This window comes from Condylura cristata, unplaced genomic scaffold (genome assembly GCF_000260355.1).
Source record: "Condylura cristata isolate star-nosed mole 26May11 unplaced genomic scaffold, ConCri1.0 scaffold00040, whole genome shotgun sequence".
In the NCBI taxonomy this organism is placed as follows: Eukaryota; Metazoa; Chordata; class Mammalia; order Eulipotyphla; family Talpidae; genus Condylura; species Condylura cristata.
The window spans coordinates 5,857,143-5,878,746 of record NW_004567141.1 but is presented as its reverse complement, the minus strand read 5'-3'; the positions used below and the strand labels follow the sequence as shown (position 1 = coordinate 5,878,746).

General features: G+C 43.3%; 1 protein-coding gene across 3 annotated transcripts in view; it reads left to right on the top strand.

Moving 5' to 3' along the window:
* Positions 1-534: 534 nt before the first annotated feature.
* Positions 535-21,604, top strand: part of ARHGEF11 (Rho guanine nucleotide exchange factor (GEF) 11) — a 99,367-nt gene continuing 78,297 nt past the window's right edge. For all 3 annotated transcript variants that reach the window (XM_012733340.1, XM_012733339.1, XM_012733338.1), the window contains exon 1: positions 535-765. In XM_012733340.1, coding sequence (XP_012588794.1) covers positions 734-765 — 32 coding nt within the window. In that variant the 5' untranslated portion in view covers positions 535-733. The remainder of the gene's footprint in view (positions 766-21,604) is intronic.

Below are 21,604 nucleotides of genomic sequence, written 5' to 3'. Positions count from 1 at the left end.
TTTTTTTTTTTTTTTTTGGTGCGATTGGCTCATTGGAGAATTTCAAAACCTTTCGTGTAAGAGCTTTTTTTAAAAAAAATTCATAATTTTGATTCCCAGGGTTGCACTGGGCTTGGAGTGCTGTTGTGTACATACTAGTGTATGGTTTTATTTATTTTTCACGGTGCAAATCAGCTGGAAGATTTTTTTCTCCAAGTGTCAATTCGGATTTATTTTTCCTTTTTTTTTAAATTTTCTCAAATATATTTGTTGTCTTTTTAAGGCATTGGAAAACAGAGAATTTTTTCCCCATTGGAGCTTGAGGCTGTCTTGCCAACAGCTGGGGAAACTGGATTAAAGGATGGGTTTTATCTGTGTTTTGCAGTTAAGACTGATATTTTGAAGTCACATTCTTCCTGTGATTCATTTGTTAGCCCATAGCGCTAACCTTGAAGAGATTTGTGGTTGGGTTTTTGGTTTCGAAGAAGGTCGTAGCTTTTCCTCTTTTTCTTTCGTTTTTTTTTTTTTTTTTTTTTTTAAGGGGGGGAGGGGAAGAGGGGCTAAGAAAGGAGACCATGTTAACTGGTACAAGTGGAGCGGAGCTTCAGTTACCAGGGTCCTGAGAACCCTCGGGAAAAGGACTGAGTCTTCAAGGAGGCCCTCCTCTCATCTTTCTTAAAAATTGCAAGCAATTCATTCCTGATCAAGACATCAAAACTACTGGATTCTGGAGCCGTGGAGACACCAAGAAACCATGAGTGTAAGGCTACCCCAGAGTATAGACAGGTAGGTTGGCTAATAATATGGCTTTTTTTCAACACTTAGGGGAGGATTGGGAGGGAGGGTATTGCATTTTGATAAAAGGTTGCAAGAGAAGGGTTTGGGTGGGCTGTGGGTCTTGGAGTAGAAGCTTTGGTCTTACCAAAGCCCAGGGACTGTCTGGGCTTGTGTGTTTATAGGCACCCCACACCCCCTTCCAACACATCTTCTGATTCAGTGTTTTTTAAATATGAACTACAGTGAAGCCAACTGCGGTGGAGAAATAGGGGGAAATGCTTCCAGCCACCTTTGACTTTTGCCAGCCTGGAGGCTGAATTTGAGTCCCTAACTTACCAGCCCAGGGGGTTGGAGGCTGCACAGGCTGGTCACATGAGCTCCCCAAGGAGGGGGTTGGAACTGGCTTTAGGTGTTGGGGGGAAGGGAAGGGCCCTAGTGGGGGAATGGACCTCACAGCCTGGTTGTTAGGGAATGGTGGGGCTTATGGAAGAGGTGGATGCCATTTCTCCAGTAAGGAGCATGTTCTTGGCCTGAATGAGAGGATAGAAACACCCTTTGTACCCATTCAGGTCTGGGAATGGCCTCTTCCAGCTTAGGGTTTAAGGTGAGACCAGCCAGGGGCCTGATGTTCTAGGTTTAGTCCTCCAAGCTGTTCTTCATATGCTTGACTCTGCAGAATGGGCCTTCCCACTCCCAAGATGGAAGGGGTTGTTTTGGGTTCTTAGGCCTCATGGGCAGAGGCACTGGCCCTTAGAGCCCTGTCACAGAATGTTTTTGCTCCCCACCCCTCAAACAGTCTGTACAACCTCCCCATCTCTGGTAACACTGCACTTACAACTTTGTACACTGTCTTTCCTTTTCTCTTCCCTTCCTAGCCCAACCTTTTCTCCTTGAGAATCCTGAGAGAGGGTTTTTGGAGGTGCCTCACACATCCAAACTGGATGAATGGGTGATTAGAGGACTGACCAAGTAGATGAAAGGATTAGACCTGGAAAAAATATTGAGAGCTAGGGAGGAATATTTGCAAGGGAGTGATTGCTTTCTCCACATCCAGATAACCTTTGATTATCCATGCTAATAATTTCTTCTTGGCTGTGGAATGTGGCTTAAAATGCATATAATCTCTCACAAACACTAATCTGTGTACTGCCTCACCGTCCTATTTAGATTAGTTCAGCACTCTGCAGATGGGATCCTGACTTGGCAGTGGACAGAAGGCAGATGTAAAGGACAAAAAAGTATGTGTGGCTGGTTCAAATGGCTCTTCCTTCTCTGCTGGCCTCTCTGTAGAAATGGAGAGCTAAGGCATGTAAAGACAAACAGTGGAAGTGGTTACATGGCTGGCTTCTCTTTTCATCCCTATGGAGATTGGAGTTAATGCACTTGCCTTTTTAAGAACTGGATGTGAATTATGTCTGAATTCAAGGATGTGAAAAGATGGAGACCCAGGTGTCAGGGGGTGCAAACAGGAGGGGGTAGTGAGGATTCCTGGGCTGAGGTTTTTCTTTCCTCAAGTCTTTCCAACATTTATTTCTATAGCATGGTAGGATTTCCTAAGTGCTTTTGTAGAACATACCTCAATTGAGCCTCCTGATAAGTCTGTGAGGTGGACAAGTCAGTGATTATTTCCATTTCACAGAAGGGGTAATTGAGGTTCAGAGAAGCTTCCTGCCTTGCCCGGTGTGATTTAACCTCATTTCTGTCAGTCAGATTCTGGACTCAAGAATTAGGTCTGCTGATTCTGAATCCTGTTGTAACTGCACCCTGATCTGGCTGTCCTGTGGTCCATGGAAGCACTGCTGTATTCTTTTTGCAGTCGGGCAGGATATACTTTACTTGCTAACAACAACAGACTACAGACTGGCACCTGTAGTTTCTGTAGTCAGAGCACCATTTTCTCCTGTGAGATACTACACCTGGCAAGATGAGAGCATTCTACAAGCCAGTTGTCTTCCCCATTAGAGCCGGTTTGGGGTCCCCTTCAGTTTGCATTGAATCTTGCCACTTGACTGGTTCAGGACCCTACAAATTTTAAATAATTCACAATCTTACACCATATTGGAGGGAAAGACTGTAAAAAAATGTTGTAGATGATGGAGTCAAGAGTCTCCTTAACAGTTTGGTCTGTAGAAAGACTAGCATAGGTGCTGTTAGTGTGTTTCAGAAAACTCAAGTATACAGTTCTTGCTTCCAGAGAGCATTCAGTCTAATTGAGGAACTAGGTAAGGTACGTGACTCCTGAGAACTACATAAAAGCAGCACTAGACTGGGTTCCATCAAGACAGCAACCATGTTTGGTTTCTTCTGGTATATCCTATTGTCTAGCTTTGCAAGGGGTAACTGCTTCAAGTGACTATTTGATGAAGGAATTGTGGAATAAATTAGCATGTCAGCAAGTATAAATTCTTCCATTTCAGATGGTTTAAACTTTCATATGTTAATTTCAAATGTAGTGCAGGTAAGGCCACTTAGAGAAGGCTTTCAGGATGGTGTGTTATACCCTCTCAGGGCATAAGTCTGTTTCATAGAAATATGAAACATTTGTGAGGTGTCTTTACTTTTTAGTGTTAATTGTTGTTGCTGAAAGATGGACTAAAGAAGTATAAGTATTTTGTATCTTACCCCTTTTGTCACTGCATAACATATTGCCATTAATGTAGTCTTTTCAAGGTTTCTAAAAATGTTTGCTATTACAAGCAAAGATAATGCACTCGGAATACTTTTACAGGAATGGTACTGAGCTTGCTAAGTTTTTATATCCACTTGCCTAGTTCTCCTTGCATGTGTTTTTGAGATGACCAGATGGGTTTGGGTGTGTGTCCATAAAAAAGCTTTTAGTTAGCTCATGTGAAGACCAAGCCGGGCGAAATACTAGATTTAATCCTAGAGTTCTTAGTTTGAGCCCTGGCTTTCCCCTTAACTATGTGACCTTGGGGAAGTCACATGCCTCCTCTAGTTTCCTCATATGTAGAGCAATAACTCATTTATGTGAAGTGCTTTCCAGTTCTCAAACATTTTCAGCTAGCATGTCATTTGAAGATCACAGCATTGATGGCATTGCTTTCATGGGGCTATTGAAAGAAGCAAATAAAATACAATAATATATTTCAGAATGCTCTCTAAATTGTAAAGCTCCATATAAATTTAGATGATAAACTCACAGATTTGATTTTGCTTATCAAAATCAAAGTAGTCCAAAACAAATTAAGGATGACTGAAAGACTTTTGCATTGACTTTGAAGAATTTGACCTGAGCGAACAGGCTTTTTTGTAGTAATGCTTGGTCAAAAAGAAGGCACACTGTTGCAGTGTCAGGGTTGGGTGATGATCTAGAAGAATTTGAGAAGAGGAAGATCATTGAATCTCCACCCCAGGAATTTTGTTGAATGAGAGCAGCTTTGACTACTTGAATGGGGATGGAAAGTATTTGTTTTGTGATCTCTGGGCCATTCCCTATTTTAGAAACAAGATTTTCCTAATCCAGTATAAATTAAGACTCAGGAACTGTTCTTCACCAGGCACCTTTTTATCAAGTGTCACCATTCCCCAGTGAACCTTTCTGTAAAAAAGAGGCAAAATCTCCTTTGAGGTATATGAAGGAGTTCGAGGGAAGAGGTTGAGAGACTGGGCTTATCTGAGAAGTGGAGGGGGTGCAGGGTGCATTGCACCTCCAACTATTCACTCTTCCCACCTGGACTTCAGGTGCTCTGTGAACTCTGAGACCAAGAAATCCTCAATTTCTTCCTAGTTCAGAAGGATGATCATCCAAGTGACACCATCTAGCACTAACAGCAGTTAGACTCTTGAAATGATGAGTGTTCTCCAGGATGTACCCTCCCCTGTCTGGAACTGTGGTGAACTGAGGCAGTGGATGTACAGATGAATAAGTATTTGGCTTTTCATCACCATTACTGCTGTGTGAGACAGACTTTAGATACTCAAAAACATTTGAGTGGACCATTGATTAACATTGAGCTTTTTTAAACTGGTCAAAGAACTGTCAGGATTCCTGTCTGCCCATTCAGGAGGATAGACAAAAAATATGAAAACTTAATGACAGTAAAAGTTCATGAGAAATAAGAGACACAGAGCTAATTCCCAGATTAGTATAAAGACAGCAGTTCTGGAAGCATATCCTCACTGGAGTAGAGTGTGCTTGGGAAACAACTTTGAGGTTCTGGGGTCCTGATGTGAAAGGACTTTACTAACTGACTTCATAACCCGAGGGGCACTGTAACCACAGAGACTGAATCTGCTTCGTATCTTAGTGATGATACCTTTAAAAATCTGTTGATGTGTGAAGCTTAGTTCCTATATTTATCGTGTGACTTGGAAACTCCTTTCCTCACAGACTCTGTATTCTTTCTTTTCTCAATCACCCATTGGGAAAAGACCCAAAACAGTGACCTATAGGTGGCATCCAAGGTAATTCCTTCACCACATGGGGGTAAACAGCACCAAAGAGCACAGAATTTGATCTCAAAAGAAGAGAGTAGTCATTAATTTATTAAAAGACATGTTAGCTCTTCCATGGAAGGATATTAGTGTTCTTAGGGAAGAACACTGGGGTCTGAGCTAATAGATGGGTCAGTTATGCTAGCCAACCTCAAAGATTTGATTTCTTGTTTTGTTCTTTGAGCTGAAAACTTAATGCTTTGTGTCCTTTCTTCCAGTGAGCCAGGACTTTTTTCCAGGAATATTTATCTGACCTTCCTGAAAACCAGTGAAAATGAAAGTTTGAAAAGATTAGGGAGCTATGTGATGAAATGGGAGCGGGGAGGGGCTGAGAAGTCCATGGCCCTTTATACAGTTGGAGTAGGGCTTGGAAGGTGTTTAACTGAAAGAACACCCAGATTTGCAGTACTAAACCACTGGGACGGGCTTGAGGGAAAACTCACCAAAGTTGTGAGCCTTACGGGTTCGCTTTGTGCTTTCCCCTTGACTCCAGATAGGATGTGGCTGTCTCTTGTACCAGTTAAGACTCCCATTTTCAGTGATAGTTTCCAGAAGATAGTTCAGTGAGTTCGACAATTAAATCTTTGTTTGAATCCCAAACTTTCCTTTGCTACAATTTAACTTTCATTCTCTTTTAATTCAGGTTTCAGTATAGTCTCTAATATCACTACTAATTTTCTAATTTTTTATTGACATTTAAAGATTTTCCTTCTCATTCTAAAGAATCAACTAAGATATGAATATTTGAACAGGGACTTTGAAAAGTCTGAGTGAAGTGATTTTCTTGATTTCTAATCCTTTCTTCTTACTTTATTTGAAGCTGTTACAAAATGGTAAGGAGGCTCACCATTCATGGCCTGGCTTCTAGCAGTGACTCTGACCCGTGGCACTTGCGCTCGGTTGCACAGCAGATATTTATCAAATAACTCCCTGCTCTGCTAGTTCTTGGTGTTCTGATAGATACTGTGCAGGAATGTGGAGCTTGCATTCTTGTTGGGAAATGTTGTTGATGAAACAACACAAAACAGTAAAAAGATAGTATGTAATTGCTGAATCTTGATGTTTACCAAAAAGGTACATTTAGAGAAGAGTAGAAAGTTGGTGCTCATTAGAATTGTCAGCAGTAGTTACAACTATGTAGGTGAAAGGAAGAAGGAGACCAAGAGACTAGGTCTTCTCAGACCAGGAGAACAGCGTCAGCAAAGGTTCTGGGACAACTGTGCATGGTGTGATCTTGGGACGGTCAGTTTGTTGGTCTTTGTTTATAGACAAAAGAAAAGTTAGATTGACAAGGTGAGTGGGGGGCTGAAGAGGGAACAGGTAAAGGTATTGAGACCTGAGGTGATAGGAAAAAGGGAGGTTGGTGTATTACATGGTGAGTTAAATAGTGTTTAAAGTGAGAATTCTGATACTAACATGTAGGTTTCTGGAGAGTTTGGGACCACAAGGGTGAACCAGTTTTTACAACACAGAGCAATTAGTTTAATGCTTCTAGGAGCCTGGGATCTGAAAATCCTCCTGGTAGAGGTTTTGGACTTTATCCTAAGGGCTAGGGAGGATCAGCACTTGTTATTTCTCCTCTTTTTGATAATAGCCTTCCCAACCTGTGTGAGGTGATGTCTCATGGTTTTGATTTCCATTTCCCTGTGAATTAAAGTTGTTGAACATCCTTTCATGTACCCATTGACCAACTGTATGCAAATACTGAATCATGTTGTATACCTGTAACCAGTATAATGTTGTGTGTTAGTTACACAAATAAAAAAGAAAATCAAATATGCAGGATCTTATCCTAAGGTGGATCCTGCTTGCTCAGCTCTCTCCTCATCCCCCTTTCCCCCTTGGAATAAGCAAGGAAGATTCTTTTGTAAGAACAGGAGAACTTACTTAATTCAGAACACAGATGTCCTAAGATATTGTGGGAACCATGAAGAGGAATAAGATTTGAAAACCATATGGAAGGTAAATCAGCAAGGTGTGTTAAGGCTGAATCAAATTTGATTCTCAAGTTTTTGAGAACTGCTCATATGACTCTCATAAGACCATCAAGGGACCATCATCATTGACTGACTTTGTCTCTTGCTCATGCCCAGTAGTTCACTGAATGCTGCATATTGAATGATATTTATGTTGCTAAGACCCTTAGATTAGACCATTTCTATCAAATTGCTGGAGTTCTTTGGTGCAGCCTTTGGAAAGGAGGGAAAGGAAGTTCCTTTAGGATACTGGATCATGGTTGGAAATTAGCATGTATGTGCACGATCCTGGTCAGTTAATCATACCCCACTCCCACCTAGTAGACCACAATCCAGGGCTAGAGGAATACCTGTGCCGGAACTATCCTAGTAGCATTAGAGAGTATAGGACTTTGAGTGAGCAGATCTTTTGTGAGCCCCACTCAGCTGGGTGATCAGGATTTGTGTTAAAGCATTTTGTGAATTCTACAGTGCCAACATATGGGGAGTCTTGATAAGACATTTATTTGGCTTGGCAAATACCCCAGACTGGTCTGAACACTGGCTGCCATTGGAAGGCCTGTATTTGAGAGCTCAGGCCCATGTTGATTCTAAACTCAAGAATGACAGCTGTGACTCTGGGAACATTGAACAAACCCACCACAGTCGTTAAAAATTAGGTGCATGAGTAGAACTCCATTAAATATATGTAAACCACCTCTTCTTTACCCCTTCATCCTCGGTGATACGTCAGGCTGTTTCCCTACCTTGGGCATTATGACTAATGCTGCAGTGAAAACGCGGTGAGCTTATCTCTTTGAGATACCACCTTCACTTTCTTCATATAAATATGCAGCAATGAAATTGCTGGGTCACATTAGTAGTTCTGTTTTTGATTTCAAGAGGAACTGCCATACTGTTTTTTGTAGTAGCTTCACCAATTTGTATCCACCAACAGTGCCCAGGGTTCCTTTTTCTCTGCATCCTTGCTGACACTTGTTTTTTCTTGTCTTTTTGAATAATAGCCTTTCTTACCAGTGTGAGGTGATAGCTCATTGTGGTTTTAATTTGCATTTCCCTGAAAATTAGAGATGTTGAGCATCTTTTTCATGTATCCTTGGTCAACTGTATACAAATATTGAATCATGTTGTATATGTGGAGTTAGTATAACATTGTATGTCAATTATACATCAATAAAAAGGGAAATCAGGTGTGTAAATCATCATCCTAAGGTGAATCCTTCTTTGCTTAGAAACCCCCCTCTCACACACACACAAACCCTGGAATAGACAACAAAGATTCTGTTGTAAAAACAGGAGAATTAGTTTAATTCAGAGCCCAGCTGTCTAAGGCAGTGCAGTCAAAGTATGAACTCCTAGTGTTGGTATCACCTGGGAAGTTGTTAAAAATGTAAAACATTCAGCCCAATTCCCAACTCAGGATCCTTGACATCTTCCTTCAGGTCAGTCCACCTCTCACTAGCTATCGGTGTTACATGACCCTTACATGCTTTAGGTCATATGTGCTTTACCCTGCTTTGGATAGTCAGCCAGCCTCTCTCCGTGGCCACGTCATTCATTGCACACACTCGTTATGAGCTCTACCCTTCCTCCTAGAGCCCTCCTCCCCCAGATTTATTTCCTTCACAGAAACCTTTTCTGGTTAATAGCATCAAACTGGGGTGTGGGGGGCCTCCCTGGTGGCTCAGGGGTTAAAGTCTCTGTCAAGCTATTGCCAGCCACTGGGACATGAGTTTGATCCCCGGCCAGGTTGCTGACCCACATGGCACAGCAGACCTCTCCTGTCTGGTTTGCTGCTCCCCTCAGCAGTGTTTCAGTAGATCTGTTTCCCACTCTGTCTCTGCTTTCACCCCCCCCCCCACCTCTGGCCTGTACCCCAGTTCTTCTATGCAAAAAATAAAATCTTTAAAAAAAAAGCCATCAAACTACATTTTATGTTACTGAACATCCCTTTGGCACATAGCAGTTGGACTCGATGTCTTTTGTTTGTATAAAACACCTTATGTAAAAATTTTAGCAGGTTACCAAGCACTTGATAGACTAATAAATGTTAGTTCTTCTATTCTTTGCCTATTTTCTGTTAGTTATGGTATCATATCCTGTTGTTTGGGGTTCAGCAGTCATGTCTCTTCATTTCTTTGCAGTGTCTTCTATGGCCCAGTTTTGTTGTCCTCATGCAAGGTGTATCCTACCTGTTATCTCCTGACTGGAAACTGTAGCTCATTCTTGACATTTCCAGTTCTCTCCACACCCAGCCAAGGGATTTCAAGAAAGCAACTCTAAACATTGCTGCCAGGAACTGAGACCAGAAACTCCCCTTGTTCTCTGGGTGCTAGGTCTTGGGCACTTGCTGTTTCTTCTGGGGACAGAGCAGCCTTGTTAGGGTTGCTTGCCTTCAGCCACTGAGAGTACTGGTGGCCTGGTTTCGGAGCTGCCTTTCCCTGCAGGGGTCTGCGGTACAAGGCCCGCCTTGCTATTGTCCTCCCTGCCCCAGGCTGGCCCCATTCATTTCCCAGAGCAGGGCCCTCAGAAGCTTCCCTCCAAGAGACTGCTGCTGCAGAGAAAGGCCACTGTTGTTCTGGGGGGAGGTGGCTGGAGAGAGTGTAGTAAATAGCTTTGTGAATGGGACCTTGTATGAGGCTAGAACTGCAGACTGTTTTCTCCTCAGAGCTCTGGGGATGGGGGCAAAAAACAACTAGGGTTTTAGTGTCCTCACAGGAACATGGCTCAGGTTTAGGAATATTCAAGTCAGAAGGTTGGTCCAACTAACAAATCTCCACTGACTGGTACTCCTCGTGGTACTGGGAAGCCTGCTCGAGCTGAGTTGCATATCCTGCCCGCAGGAGGCTTATGGTTTTGTGGGGGAGGTAGAAGTAAGCAGGAGTGTAGGATAGCTTCCTGAGCTCTCTCCCCTGATATCAGTCAAAATAGGGAGGGGCACTGCAGAATAGTTCCTAGCGGAAGGGACCTTTAACTTGAGGCCCCAAGTGAGAGCCAGAGTTGAGAGGGAACATCCAGGCAGAGGGATGGCGCAGCCAACCGAAGGCAAGAAAGGAGATGGTGCTGTTAGAAAGGCTGTGAGCTACAGCGAAACCGCAGAGCAGCTAATTAAATGAAACTGGAAGGGAACTAGCACCTGCTAGTTCTGAGCACCTAAGGATCCTCCTGCTAGAGGTTTGGGCTTCATCCTAAGGGCCTGGGACAACCATTTGGAGACTCCAGTAGGTCATAGTCAGATATGCATTGAGAACAGCAGAATCATCAGGCAGCAGTGTGGACATTGCAATTGGAAGAATGAGTGGAGAGAGGAAAGCTGAATTGGGAAAACACTGGCAGTCTGGGCAGGAGGATGTGGGAGGTCTCTACTAGAGAAGTGACATTGGAGATGATGAAAAGTGAAAGGTGAAGTCAGTGGTTATGCGGGGGAGAGGACCGGAAGGGGCAGAGATAGCGCCCTTACTAACTGCCCTTACTGGCTCCACTGCTGGACAACATTCAGTGGGAGGGGAACTCTAGAGCAGGATTTCAGGGACAGGACGCTTATTTTTGAAAGTGCCTGTGGGCACCCGGGAAGATGCGCAGTTGCAGCTGGACCAGGTCAGAAGGGTATTCTGAGCCAGACAATCACTTTGCAGGTCACCCACATCTGGACACTAGCACAAAGCAGGGATAGCATGAAAAGGGGCTTGGACAGGACCCCGAGGGCCCTCCAGTCAAAGGAGAGGGAGAGGAAGGGCTCCACAGAGGAGGGGGGCTGACGAAAGAGAAGCAGAAGGGAGCCATGCAGTCTTGGAGGTGAGGGAAGGAATGGTCAGAAGTGTCAGATGGCCCTGGGAGGGAGGAGAGGGGTGGGTAGAGCGACAGATTTAGCCCATGAGGATTTTCACGACCTCTGGCAAGGTTGCAGTGGGTTGATGAGAAAAGTTGTGAGGTTGGTCAGAAAGGAATAAGAATGTAGCTCCTGGTTGCTGTGATTAGGAGTCTGAGTTCATTTTTTTAAGGAAGGACTAGGTTGCCTAAAGTGAGAGCTACTCAGCCTTCACATGCATCAAAATTAGCCAGGAGCTTGTTAAGATACAAATTATTGGGCCTGGTATCCAAATTCCCGACCTAGTAATTTTGATTGGGGCCTAAGAATTGACCTGCTTAGCATGTGACGCTTTTGCTAGTGACACTTTTCGCTAATGGTTTCGCCAGCGGTCGGTACTTGGAGAACTTCTGCCTTGCAACAGGCACTCCTACTGAAATTAGTGCTTCTTGTGCCCCCAAGGGTTTACAACAGTGTCTCCACTCTGTTATGAATTTCTTCAATGGGTTGTGAACACCTTAGGGGCAAGGGTTGGTCACTCTTTAACTATGACACTTAACCTAGTACCTGCCATACAGTAGACTTCCATAAATAATAGTTAAAATAAGTGGGAAGTTAACTAAAGCAAAATTTCCAGACTCCTGTCTGAAACCTTAGCTCTTTTTCCATCTAACACTGTCAGAGGTGCAAAAAAATCCTCTCTGCCAGAAATCTTTTAAAATGATGGGGTTTTAGGAGCTTTTATAACTTCACATTAAACTAACATCCTCCCCCATAGTTATGTAGAAAACCAAAACAAAGGGTCAGTTAAAATCTAACCAGTAACAGCCCCTAGAAATTTGACTGTGGAATTGAGGCTACCAGAGCAGGAAAGGAGGAGGGAGAGCAAAGTGGGGCGGGGACACAAGGCCTCTTGGTAGGGAAGGGCCTGGCACTTCCTGTGCCGAAGGGTTTCATAGCCCCAGGATCAGGCTTAGATCATTCATTCAGTTGAGCACTCAGAAATCCAAGTGTTCTTAGGTGGGCGTAGTATGGGGAGGCAAATAGTTGTTTGTGCTTTAGCTGATGCTTTGTACCAGTCATGAACTTGAGGCCTGGCATGTTAAAAAAAAGACTGAGAAGGCATGGGAAAGACACCACTCCCTCATTAGGCCATTTGTTGGTCTGGGATATGGGAATTTCTTGTTCATTCAACACATTCATTAAATATATGTTCATGTTAGGCTGTGCTCCCAGCATGGGGGACACACTATAAACTACATTCTACTGAAGAAAGACAGGCGAGTAAATATATAACTGCTACTTTTTCTCTTCCTCCCTCCTGAATCTAATAAAAATCTGGGTTCATAACTCCTGTGGGAAAGGCAGAAGGGGAATATGTGACAGGGTTAAAGGAGAGTTGAGAGTCAAGAGGTGGCATACAGAGAAAAGCACAACTCAGATTGTCCTTGCCTGGTACAGAGGGTCTTTAAATAAGCTGAGTTGCTCTTGGAGTTGACGGGGCAGTGATGTGGGACAGGCTAATATGCATGTGGACACTTCAGCCTGGACTCTGCAGTGTAGTCCTGACCACCTGTAATGGACTGTGTGCCCAGACTGTTAGCCAGAGTTGTTTGTTCTGCCCTAGAACAGAACAGAAACCTGGTTTATTCCAGGGCTGAATTCCATTTCCTTCCAGCACTTGTCCTTGGGCCTGTTCCCGACTCCCCACACCTCCCACCCATCCCAGACACATCAAGAGCCTTCCCCAGCATCAAGAGCCTTCCCCAGCGGTGGGTTCCTTTCAAAGGCGTGGGCACTCTGGCCCCCACTCTGAAACACCACCACCATGCTTCATCTTGCCCCCCTTGGGTGGAGCACGGCCTGCTCATTCCTCAAGCCTCACACCAAACACTGACAGTTTGGGGAAGCGCTCCCCTGCCTGTTCCCAGCACAGTTGCTCACCCCATCCTCCCTCTGTCACAGCACCTCTCACTCTGGGTAGTGAGTCTCTGCTTACGGGTCTCCCTTGGCTGACACACTTGGTGTTCCCTGAATGTGTTTTATTTTTCTCCCTTAACTGCCATCATTTTTACCTTTGCTGCGCACTCCCAGAAGTACACTTTGGATCTCAACACTGCGCACGATACCGCGCGATACTTTCACCTTCAAAGACACAACCTCCAGCTTCCCCTCATGCCACATTCATTCCCAAGTCAAGTCATCTGCTCCTTCACTTGTGAGTGACTTCCCCAGACCCTTCTTAGTTTTTTTTATTTAAAAATTTTTTTTTTTATTTTTTGTGGTGGGCTTTTGTTTTTGTAGTGCTCAGACTTACCCAGGCCGCCAGAGAGGCTCCCAAGAGTGGAAGTTTTTTATTTTTTTTTTTCATTTTAAGAGTTTAACTTATATATTTTTTAAAAATTTTATAGTAGTTTATTTTTATGTATTTTTGTGCATTTTTCCGTCTCAGTTGCAATCCCCTTGGGTTTCCCATCACCAAATCACCCATGTGCCATCACCACAGTCCAGTGTATTTCCTTCCCCCCACTGTTTTTGGTCCCACTCCCCACCCCACCCCTGTTCATCATTATTTTCTCGCCTGGTCCGTTATCTTCCTGCTGAGAGAAACCAAAAGGAAGAAGTTTTAAGACCAAGCTCAGAGTACAGTGGTTTTGGTGCTCCTTTGTGTATCCACAGTCCCTTTGAGGTTTGTAAAGTGTTAGTTGCCCATTATCTTCTTGAGGAAGTTCAGGCAAGTGGTTGTTTTCCCTATAGAGAGTGACTTACCCGAGGTCTGTAAACTGGTCGGAGTTGGGGTTAAGAACAAAACCTTTGCTTTCTGGGCCCTGGCCTGGTGCTATCTTGTCCTTTGTCCTGGCAGGTCTTTGTGGTACGAATGTGAGGGAGCTACATGGCAGGCTCACTGACAAGAGTGAGAGCTACTCTCAGGGACTAGACCCTGAGAATCAAGTCACTCAAGTTAAGATAAAAATCACCTTGTGGTCCCCTTGGGACATGAGGTTTGCATTCAGGATCTAAGAAGATAACTCCTCATCCTCTTTGCCTCCTGAATGGTTAATGACAGGAAAAGAGTAGCTCTCTGGAAACTGGTAAATATGATGAGATGGCGAGAAAAACAAAATCCCAGGGGTGACATAACATGGTTTCTGGAACCTCTTCGGGAACTTTATCTTTGTGCCATTATGATATAGTAAATTGTGTGTGGCTGTACAGTAAATGAAAGATATGATTCATTATGGGTATGATACATTAACAGCCCTTTTGAGATACTTCACATACCATAAAATTCATTACTTAAAAAAGTGTACAGTTGTGGTATACTTTTAGTATATTCACAGATTTGTCCAACCATCTCCACTATCTAATACCAGAAACTTTCATCACCCCCAAAAGAAACCGCATACTCAGTCACTTCCCACAACCGCAGGCAGACATTATCTACTTCCTGTCTCTGTGATTTGCCTATTCTGGACATTTCTATAACTGGAATCATGTAATAAATGGCCTTCTTTCACTTAGTATAATATTTTTATTTTATATTTAAAAGAACAGATTTATTAGGGAAAGGGACAGATGAGTAAAAGATGCTTGCATGGACACAAGTGGGCAGGAAGAACTGGCCTGAAAGGGGCAGGTTTGCTGAGAGGCCTGCATGGTTGCAGGCAGGCAGCCTTGAGGGGAGCTGCCTCTGCTGAGGGAGGTCAGTGAAGAGAAGTCCCTGTAGGTACAAGTCACCGGCAGGCAGGAGGCTGCTGCCCTGCAGAGGGAGAGAGCGGGTGGAAAGAAGCACCTGCGTAGGCACAGGTGGGCAGAGGACTGCTGCCTGCATGATAGTTTCAAGATTATCAGTGTTATAGCAGGTATCAGTACTTCGTGATTTTTTTCTGGTGAAATAACAGTGTGTTATGGATCTACTCCTTCTGTTTATACACTTACCAGTTGTGTCTTTGGGTTGTTTTCCATCATTTGGCTATTTTGAAAAGTTCTGCTGTAAACAAACAAGTTCAAGTTTCTGTATGAACGTATGTTTTTATTTCTCTTGATTACCTATCTTTTAATTTTTATCTTATTTATTTATGTATACAAGAGCAGAGGTACAGGAGTGAAAGGATTCACGAGAGACAGAGTGGGCGGCAGAAGAGGTGGACTGACTGAAATACACTGCTGAGGGGGCAGCAGGCAAGACAGGATGGGACTCAGTGGCTGCAGAGAGCTTGACAGTGCTGAGACTTAGCCTCTTGTGCTGCCACCAGTGGAGCCCCTATCTGTTTTTAAGTTTTTCCCCCTAAATCTCTCACCATGTATGTCCTATTGATTTTGTATGAAAGTTGCTTTTCTTGTGGCTCTGTCATCTGTAAATACTTCCATAGTACTTACCCTGCTCTTGTATTTTTGTTTTTTGTTTTTTTTTTAACATTTTGAGAGGGCAGGATTACTAGATTACTAGAAAAAAGAGAAAGAAAAAGAGAGACACCCAGATAGTCACAGGTGGGTAGGAGAGCTAGGATGATGAGGTGTCAGTTGGTCCCTCAAATAATGAGTAAAATCTCCAATTGGTTTTTTTTTTTTTTTTTTTTGTTAAGATTTATTTGTGCTGACAGAACTGGGGTACAGGCCAGTGGTGTGGGAGCAGTGAGAGGATTCACCAGAGCCAGAGCAGGGAGCAGTACAAGCAGATTGACAAAGTACACTGCTGAGGGGAGCAGCGGACGAGTCAGGAGAGGTCTGTCGCGCCATGTGGGTCAGCTCCCTGGCGGGAATCAAACTCATGTTGCAGTGGCTTCAGAGAGCTTCATAATGTGTGCTTTAACCCGTTTCGCCACCAGGGAGGGCCTCCAATTGTATTTTTTCTAATAACTTCAGTTATCTTAAGTGTTTAAATGTTGGTGGTTGTTCCTTGATGAAAGATTCTTGCAGTTTTTAGACTTATTAACCCCTTATTCTATACGTTGGCAGTTTAGGGAAACCCCAGCCCCACACCCTTTTGTTCTCTTACATGGTATTCTATCCAGCTAAAAGAATACTAGCAGTACTATTTTGTCCAGTTTTTTTTTTAATTTATTTATTTATTCATACAGAACTGGGGTACAGGCCAGAGGTGCAGGGTTTGTGAGAGGCTTCACCAGAGACAGAGCTGGGAGCAGAACAGGCAGATCTACGAAGTACACTGCTGAGGGGAGCAGTGGGCGGGTCAGGAGAGGTCTGCCACACCATGTGGTCACCTCGGGGCAGGCAGGGATCAAACTCATGCGGAAGCGGCTTTAGCTCCTTAGTGCTGTGATTTAACCCACTGCGCCACCAGGGAGGGCCTTGTCCAGTATTTTACTGTCCTTTGGAAAGTGCTTTAAAAGCCAACCTGAAATAAATAGTTATAATAGTGATATTCTCCTTTAGAGTGAGAAGACTGAGGCTCACAGAAATCATGGCATTCCTGGGCCCTCCCTGGTGGAAGGGTTAAAGCACAGCACAGCACTGAGAGGCTATCGCGGCCACTGCAGCATGAGTTCAATCCCTGGCCAGCGAGGAGACCCACATGGCGCGGCAGACCTCGCCTGACCCGCCCGCTGCTCCCCTCAGCAGTGTACTTCATAGATCTGCCTGTTCTGTTCTCCACTCTGTCTCTGGTGAATCCTCTCTCGCCACCCTGTACCTCTGAACTGTACCCCAGTTCTGTATGCATAAATAAATAAATCTTAAAAAAAAAAAGAGAAAGAAATCGCATCCTAGTACCCCTAGGCGTGCAACTCTAGCCTCCTCTCTTGCTTGAGGGAGGTGTCTGGTTTTGCCCCTCTAACACACAGTCACCATGGCTCCCAGGCCCTGCAGCACTGATCTCAGAAATGGCTTTCCATCTTCCAGTCTTCATTGAGGGAGGTGAACTCAGATGAAACCTCTTCTGCATTCTCTGTTAACAGTCATCTTGGTGATCTGGGACTTAGTTTTGTTTTCCTTTCTGTGCTCCTGCCTCTGCTGCTGTGGTTGTTTCCACTGGAGATTGAGTGGCTTGGGAGCCCTGCAGGCTTGGTTGGCTATTTTCAGAAAGTGCTCTCCCAACAGCGGAAAAAGAAACTGAGTATGAGAGTGTGCGAGTAATAGCTGACGAGCATGGAGAAGCACAGAATAGGCAGAAGGTAGAGAAAAGAATCTCTGGAAGTGGTAACTTTGAGTTCCCTTTGTTGAGGTGAGAAACTGATGGCCCTGTCTACAAATGACGGCTGGTGAGCTGCCACTGACCCCAGATTGATTCTTGTGTCACCAGGGGCTCTTCAGTGAGCCTGCTTCGTTTCAGTTCCTGTCTTGCTGATGAAATGCTTGGTGAGTTTTATTAGGGTGCTGTTGCAAAAACCAAGGCATAAACCAGGCAAAGATAGGAATTTACTTAATATAATAATCCTTGATGGAGCAAACATTTATACAGTGCTTTTAGTCTTTAAATCACGTTCCAAATATTGTACTTGTGCTCATCATATTCTGTGAGGAAGTGATGAAGAGGATTGCTCTTCAGTTGAGTAGTTTCCCTTTCCTCCTCCTCTCTCCTGGTTTCCAGGTTTCCTTAAGACATACTGTTCTGACAGCTCTTTCCAGCTTTGGAATTAACCCCTTTCCCTTTAAAAAAAAAAAATATTATGTATTCAAGAACTGAGGTACAGGCCAGAGGTTGTGGGGGGAGGGTGGGAAGTGAGAGGACTCACCAGAGTCAGAGTAGGAATCAGAACAGACTGAAATTTACTGCTGAGGGGAGCAGCAGGAGAGGTCTGCTGTGCCATGTGGGTCAGAGAGAGAACTCATGCTGCAGTGGCTGCCAATAAAATTGCAGTGAGCCTTAACCCCTTGTGCCACCAGGGAAGCCCTGGAATTAACCTTTTTCCGATGCAGCTTTGCTCCTCTGCCTTTGGTCCTGTGAGTGGGCCGCCTTCCCTCCCTGTTGTAATGAACAGGAGCCTGCTCCTGTATGTGGCTGCTCAGTCTGTCTTCATTAATCTCGTGGAGAGCCTTTCAGATGATAGCTGTAAGATTAGAAAATAAATTGGCAGGGGCAGAAAGAGCACTGACTCATAAGGCCCCAGGGAGCGTTGGGCAAGAGGGCAGGCAGATGTGACCCAGTGGCAGCACATTTCCAGTAGAGTCCTGCTGGAATTGGGGCTTCTCTCACTCTCCTTCCAGGCGAATGTCCCTTCTCCTGTGGCTGCCACCGTCCTTTCAGCATCTGCTCCTGCCTCGCATTGGGGGCTCCATCCTCCCACTTCTAGAGGTCTTAGGGAAGGTGATGGAGACGGTGGTCCCTGACGTGAGGGGACAGAGCGCTTGGTGAGAAGTCACCTGCGGAAGACCTAAGACTCCTGCAGCAGCAGAGTGCTCCCCTGGAAGGGTGGCTCCAAGGTGCCACTTAGCGTACACCAGAGAGCTTGCTGTCCACAATGTCAGCTTAGTAGAGCTGAGGAATCATCTCATCTTTCACATTTTACCTCCAAGTCTTATTTGGCAATTAATTGACTTCAATAGGGAATGTTTATTGACCTGAGGTTGATATGCCAGTGCTGTCTAGAAATTGTGGATTATTAATTATTAATATTATATATTATAATATTATAATTATTAATTATTGATAATCATAAATTATTAATATTTATAAGCATATACTTAACCTGTTTCAAAATGTATTCAGGATGCCAGAGAAGTGACATACCTTTGAGGAGAGTTCCTCTGGTATAGATAAACTTGGGATTTAAGAGACAACCAGAAAGAACTACTAAGCTAGTTTGGTAACCTAAACAAGAGGTGGTTGACATAATTACTGAGTTAAAAGTCCCCATTTTGGGCCCTCCCTGGTGGCACAGTGGGTTGGAACGCAGCACTGCAAGCAAGCCACTGTTGCTTTTCATTGTAAGTTCTATCCCCTCCCCGGAGATGACCGTGGCCCTGCAGACCTCTCCTGACCCGCCTGCTGCTCCCCTCAGCAGTGTACTTTGTTGATCTGCCTGTTCTGCTCCCCACTCTGTCTCTGATGAGTCTGCTTACTGCCCCTGAGCCTCAGGCCTGTACCCCAGTTCTGTATCAATAAATAATACAAAAAAATTTTAAAAAGATAATAAAATCCCCGTTCTTACTATGGTAGAGATACAGATTTCATGAATTTGATACTAGTATAGATTTCTGTGGGGGGGTTGTCCTCTTCTCCCATCCTTTTATCTTTAATAAATAACTTTATTGGGCAAAGATGAAGAGGGACTCAATGTAAATGTACCCTACAGTTAAGAGATAAATACATTAAGATGCAAATTACACAGCAGGCTGGCACTCCCATCCAACAGAGCAGATTTTAAGGATTAGTGAACTGGTTGATTTAATTACTACCTTTACGATTTCACTATACACAGCCATTCATTTGTTTCATAATAATCTCTTGTGTTTGTGCATTATTTTGCAATTTTATAGTTTGCATGTTTTCACTTACTATTTTTTAATAACAGCTGTATTTAGATATCACCCACATGTCATCAGATTTACCCCTAAGTATGTGTAAATGTTGCCACTATCCAATTCTAGACATTTTCATCACCCCAGAAAGAAACCATGCACCAAGTAGTGGTCGCTCCCCATTGCCCATTGTTCACAGCTACAGGTGACCACTAGTCTGCTTTCTGTCTCTGTTTGTCTGTGCTGGACATTTCATATAAATGGAATTAAACAGTATTGGTCCTTCTGAATCTGATTTATTTCACTTCACGTATTTTCAGATTTCATCTGTGTTGCAGCATGTATCAGACTTCCACTCCATTATTCCCTTACTGATTCAATGTGTGTTTATACCACTTTTTGTTTATCATCTGCTAATGGATACTTGGGTTGTTTACACACTTGGTGATTTATTATAATGCTGTTGTTAATATTGGATTACAAGTATATGTTTGAGTTCCTATTTGCAATTATTTAGGATGTATACTTAGTTGAAGAACTCTTCAGTCATATGGTAGCTCTGTGTTTAGCATTTTAAGAAACTACGAGATTTTTCCCGTAACAATTGCATGATTTTACATTCCAACAGTAATCACTGAAGTCTTCTTTTTCTCCACATCCTCCCCAACATTTATTATTATTTGTCTTTTTTATGATATCAGCCTAGTGGATTTGAAGCAGTAACTCACTGTTTTGATTTTTATTTTCTAAATTACTAATGATGTTGAGCATCTTTCTGTGTGCTTATGGGCTATTGCTCCAGCTGTAAACCAGCCTTGCATTTCTGGGATAGGTCTCATTTGTCATGGTATAGAATCTGATAGACATGTTCTGAATTTGATTTGTTAGCATTTGATGAATTTTTGTTCATGTAGTCTTATTTAATCTTTTCAATGAGATTAGGCTTCTCACGAAGAAAAAGGTGTAAGTCACGCAGCTTGCCTGTGACTGCATACTGTCACAAACTGGAGTAGGAATGTAAGACTTCTGAAATTGCTCTCATTTTTTCCCCCTCAGCTTTTCTTTTTTCCTTTTTTTTTTTAATACCTGACAGTTTATCAGTTTATTTCTTATTTCATTTATTTGGACTGCTTTCCTTGGTTGACAAAATTTGTAACCTCGATGGTTATTAATATGATTTTAAATGTGTCCCCTCTCTCTCTCTCTGGATCAGAACCAGGATGTACTAATTTTTACTTTTGCCTTAATGCTCAGTGTTTGCTGGGCCCAAATCAATACTTGATAAGTATCACCATATCAACCACCTGAAAAAGAATCTAAGGGCAGTATATTCTGCTGGCAGGTATTTATCTGATCTGAAATCCCAGTATTCTCTTGAACAGCTCTCTTGTACTAAACTGTGAATTTCCTCCTACCTGGCTTCTGCCCTTCCTCCCACATAGCATCTGGTTCATCAGAGACTGTAATTGCTGAGATTTACTGACAGAGTTTTAGTGTTACATCTTTTGCATTTTGTTTTTTTTTTTCTCTAAGATTTATTTATGCATACAGAACTGGAATATATGCCAGAGGTGTGGGAGTGGGTGAGAGGATTCACTAAAGACAGAGTGAGGAGCAGAATAGGCAAACGTACTGAAATATACTGCTGAGGGGGGCAGCAGGTGGGGTCGAGAGGTCTGCCACGTCATGTGGGTCAGCTCCCTCGCCAGTTGTCAAACTCATTCTGTAGTTGCTATGGTAGCTCCATGGTGCTGCACTTTATTTATTTAATTTTTGTATTATTATTATTTAATATATAATAGTTTATTTTTACATAATTTTGTGCATTTTTCCATCTCATTTGCAATCCCCTTGGGCTTCCCATCACCAAATCATTCATGTGCCACCACCACAGTCAAGTGCATTTTCCTCCCTCCGCTGTTTTTGACTCCATTCCCCACTAAATGTCTCTGGTATTTAGCTGTTCATCATTATCATTATTTTTTTGCCTGTTACGTTATATTCCTGCTATGAGAGAAACCATCAGTATTTTTTTTTTTCTTTCTGGCTTATTTCACTAACCATGATCTTCTCCAGCTCCATCCATGTTCCTGCAAAAGGCATGTGTTTCTTTTCTTTTTTCTTTTTTTTGGTTGCTGAGTAATATTCCATTGTGTGTATGTATCACATTTTTTTAATCCAGTCATCC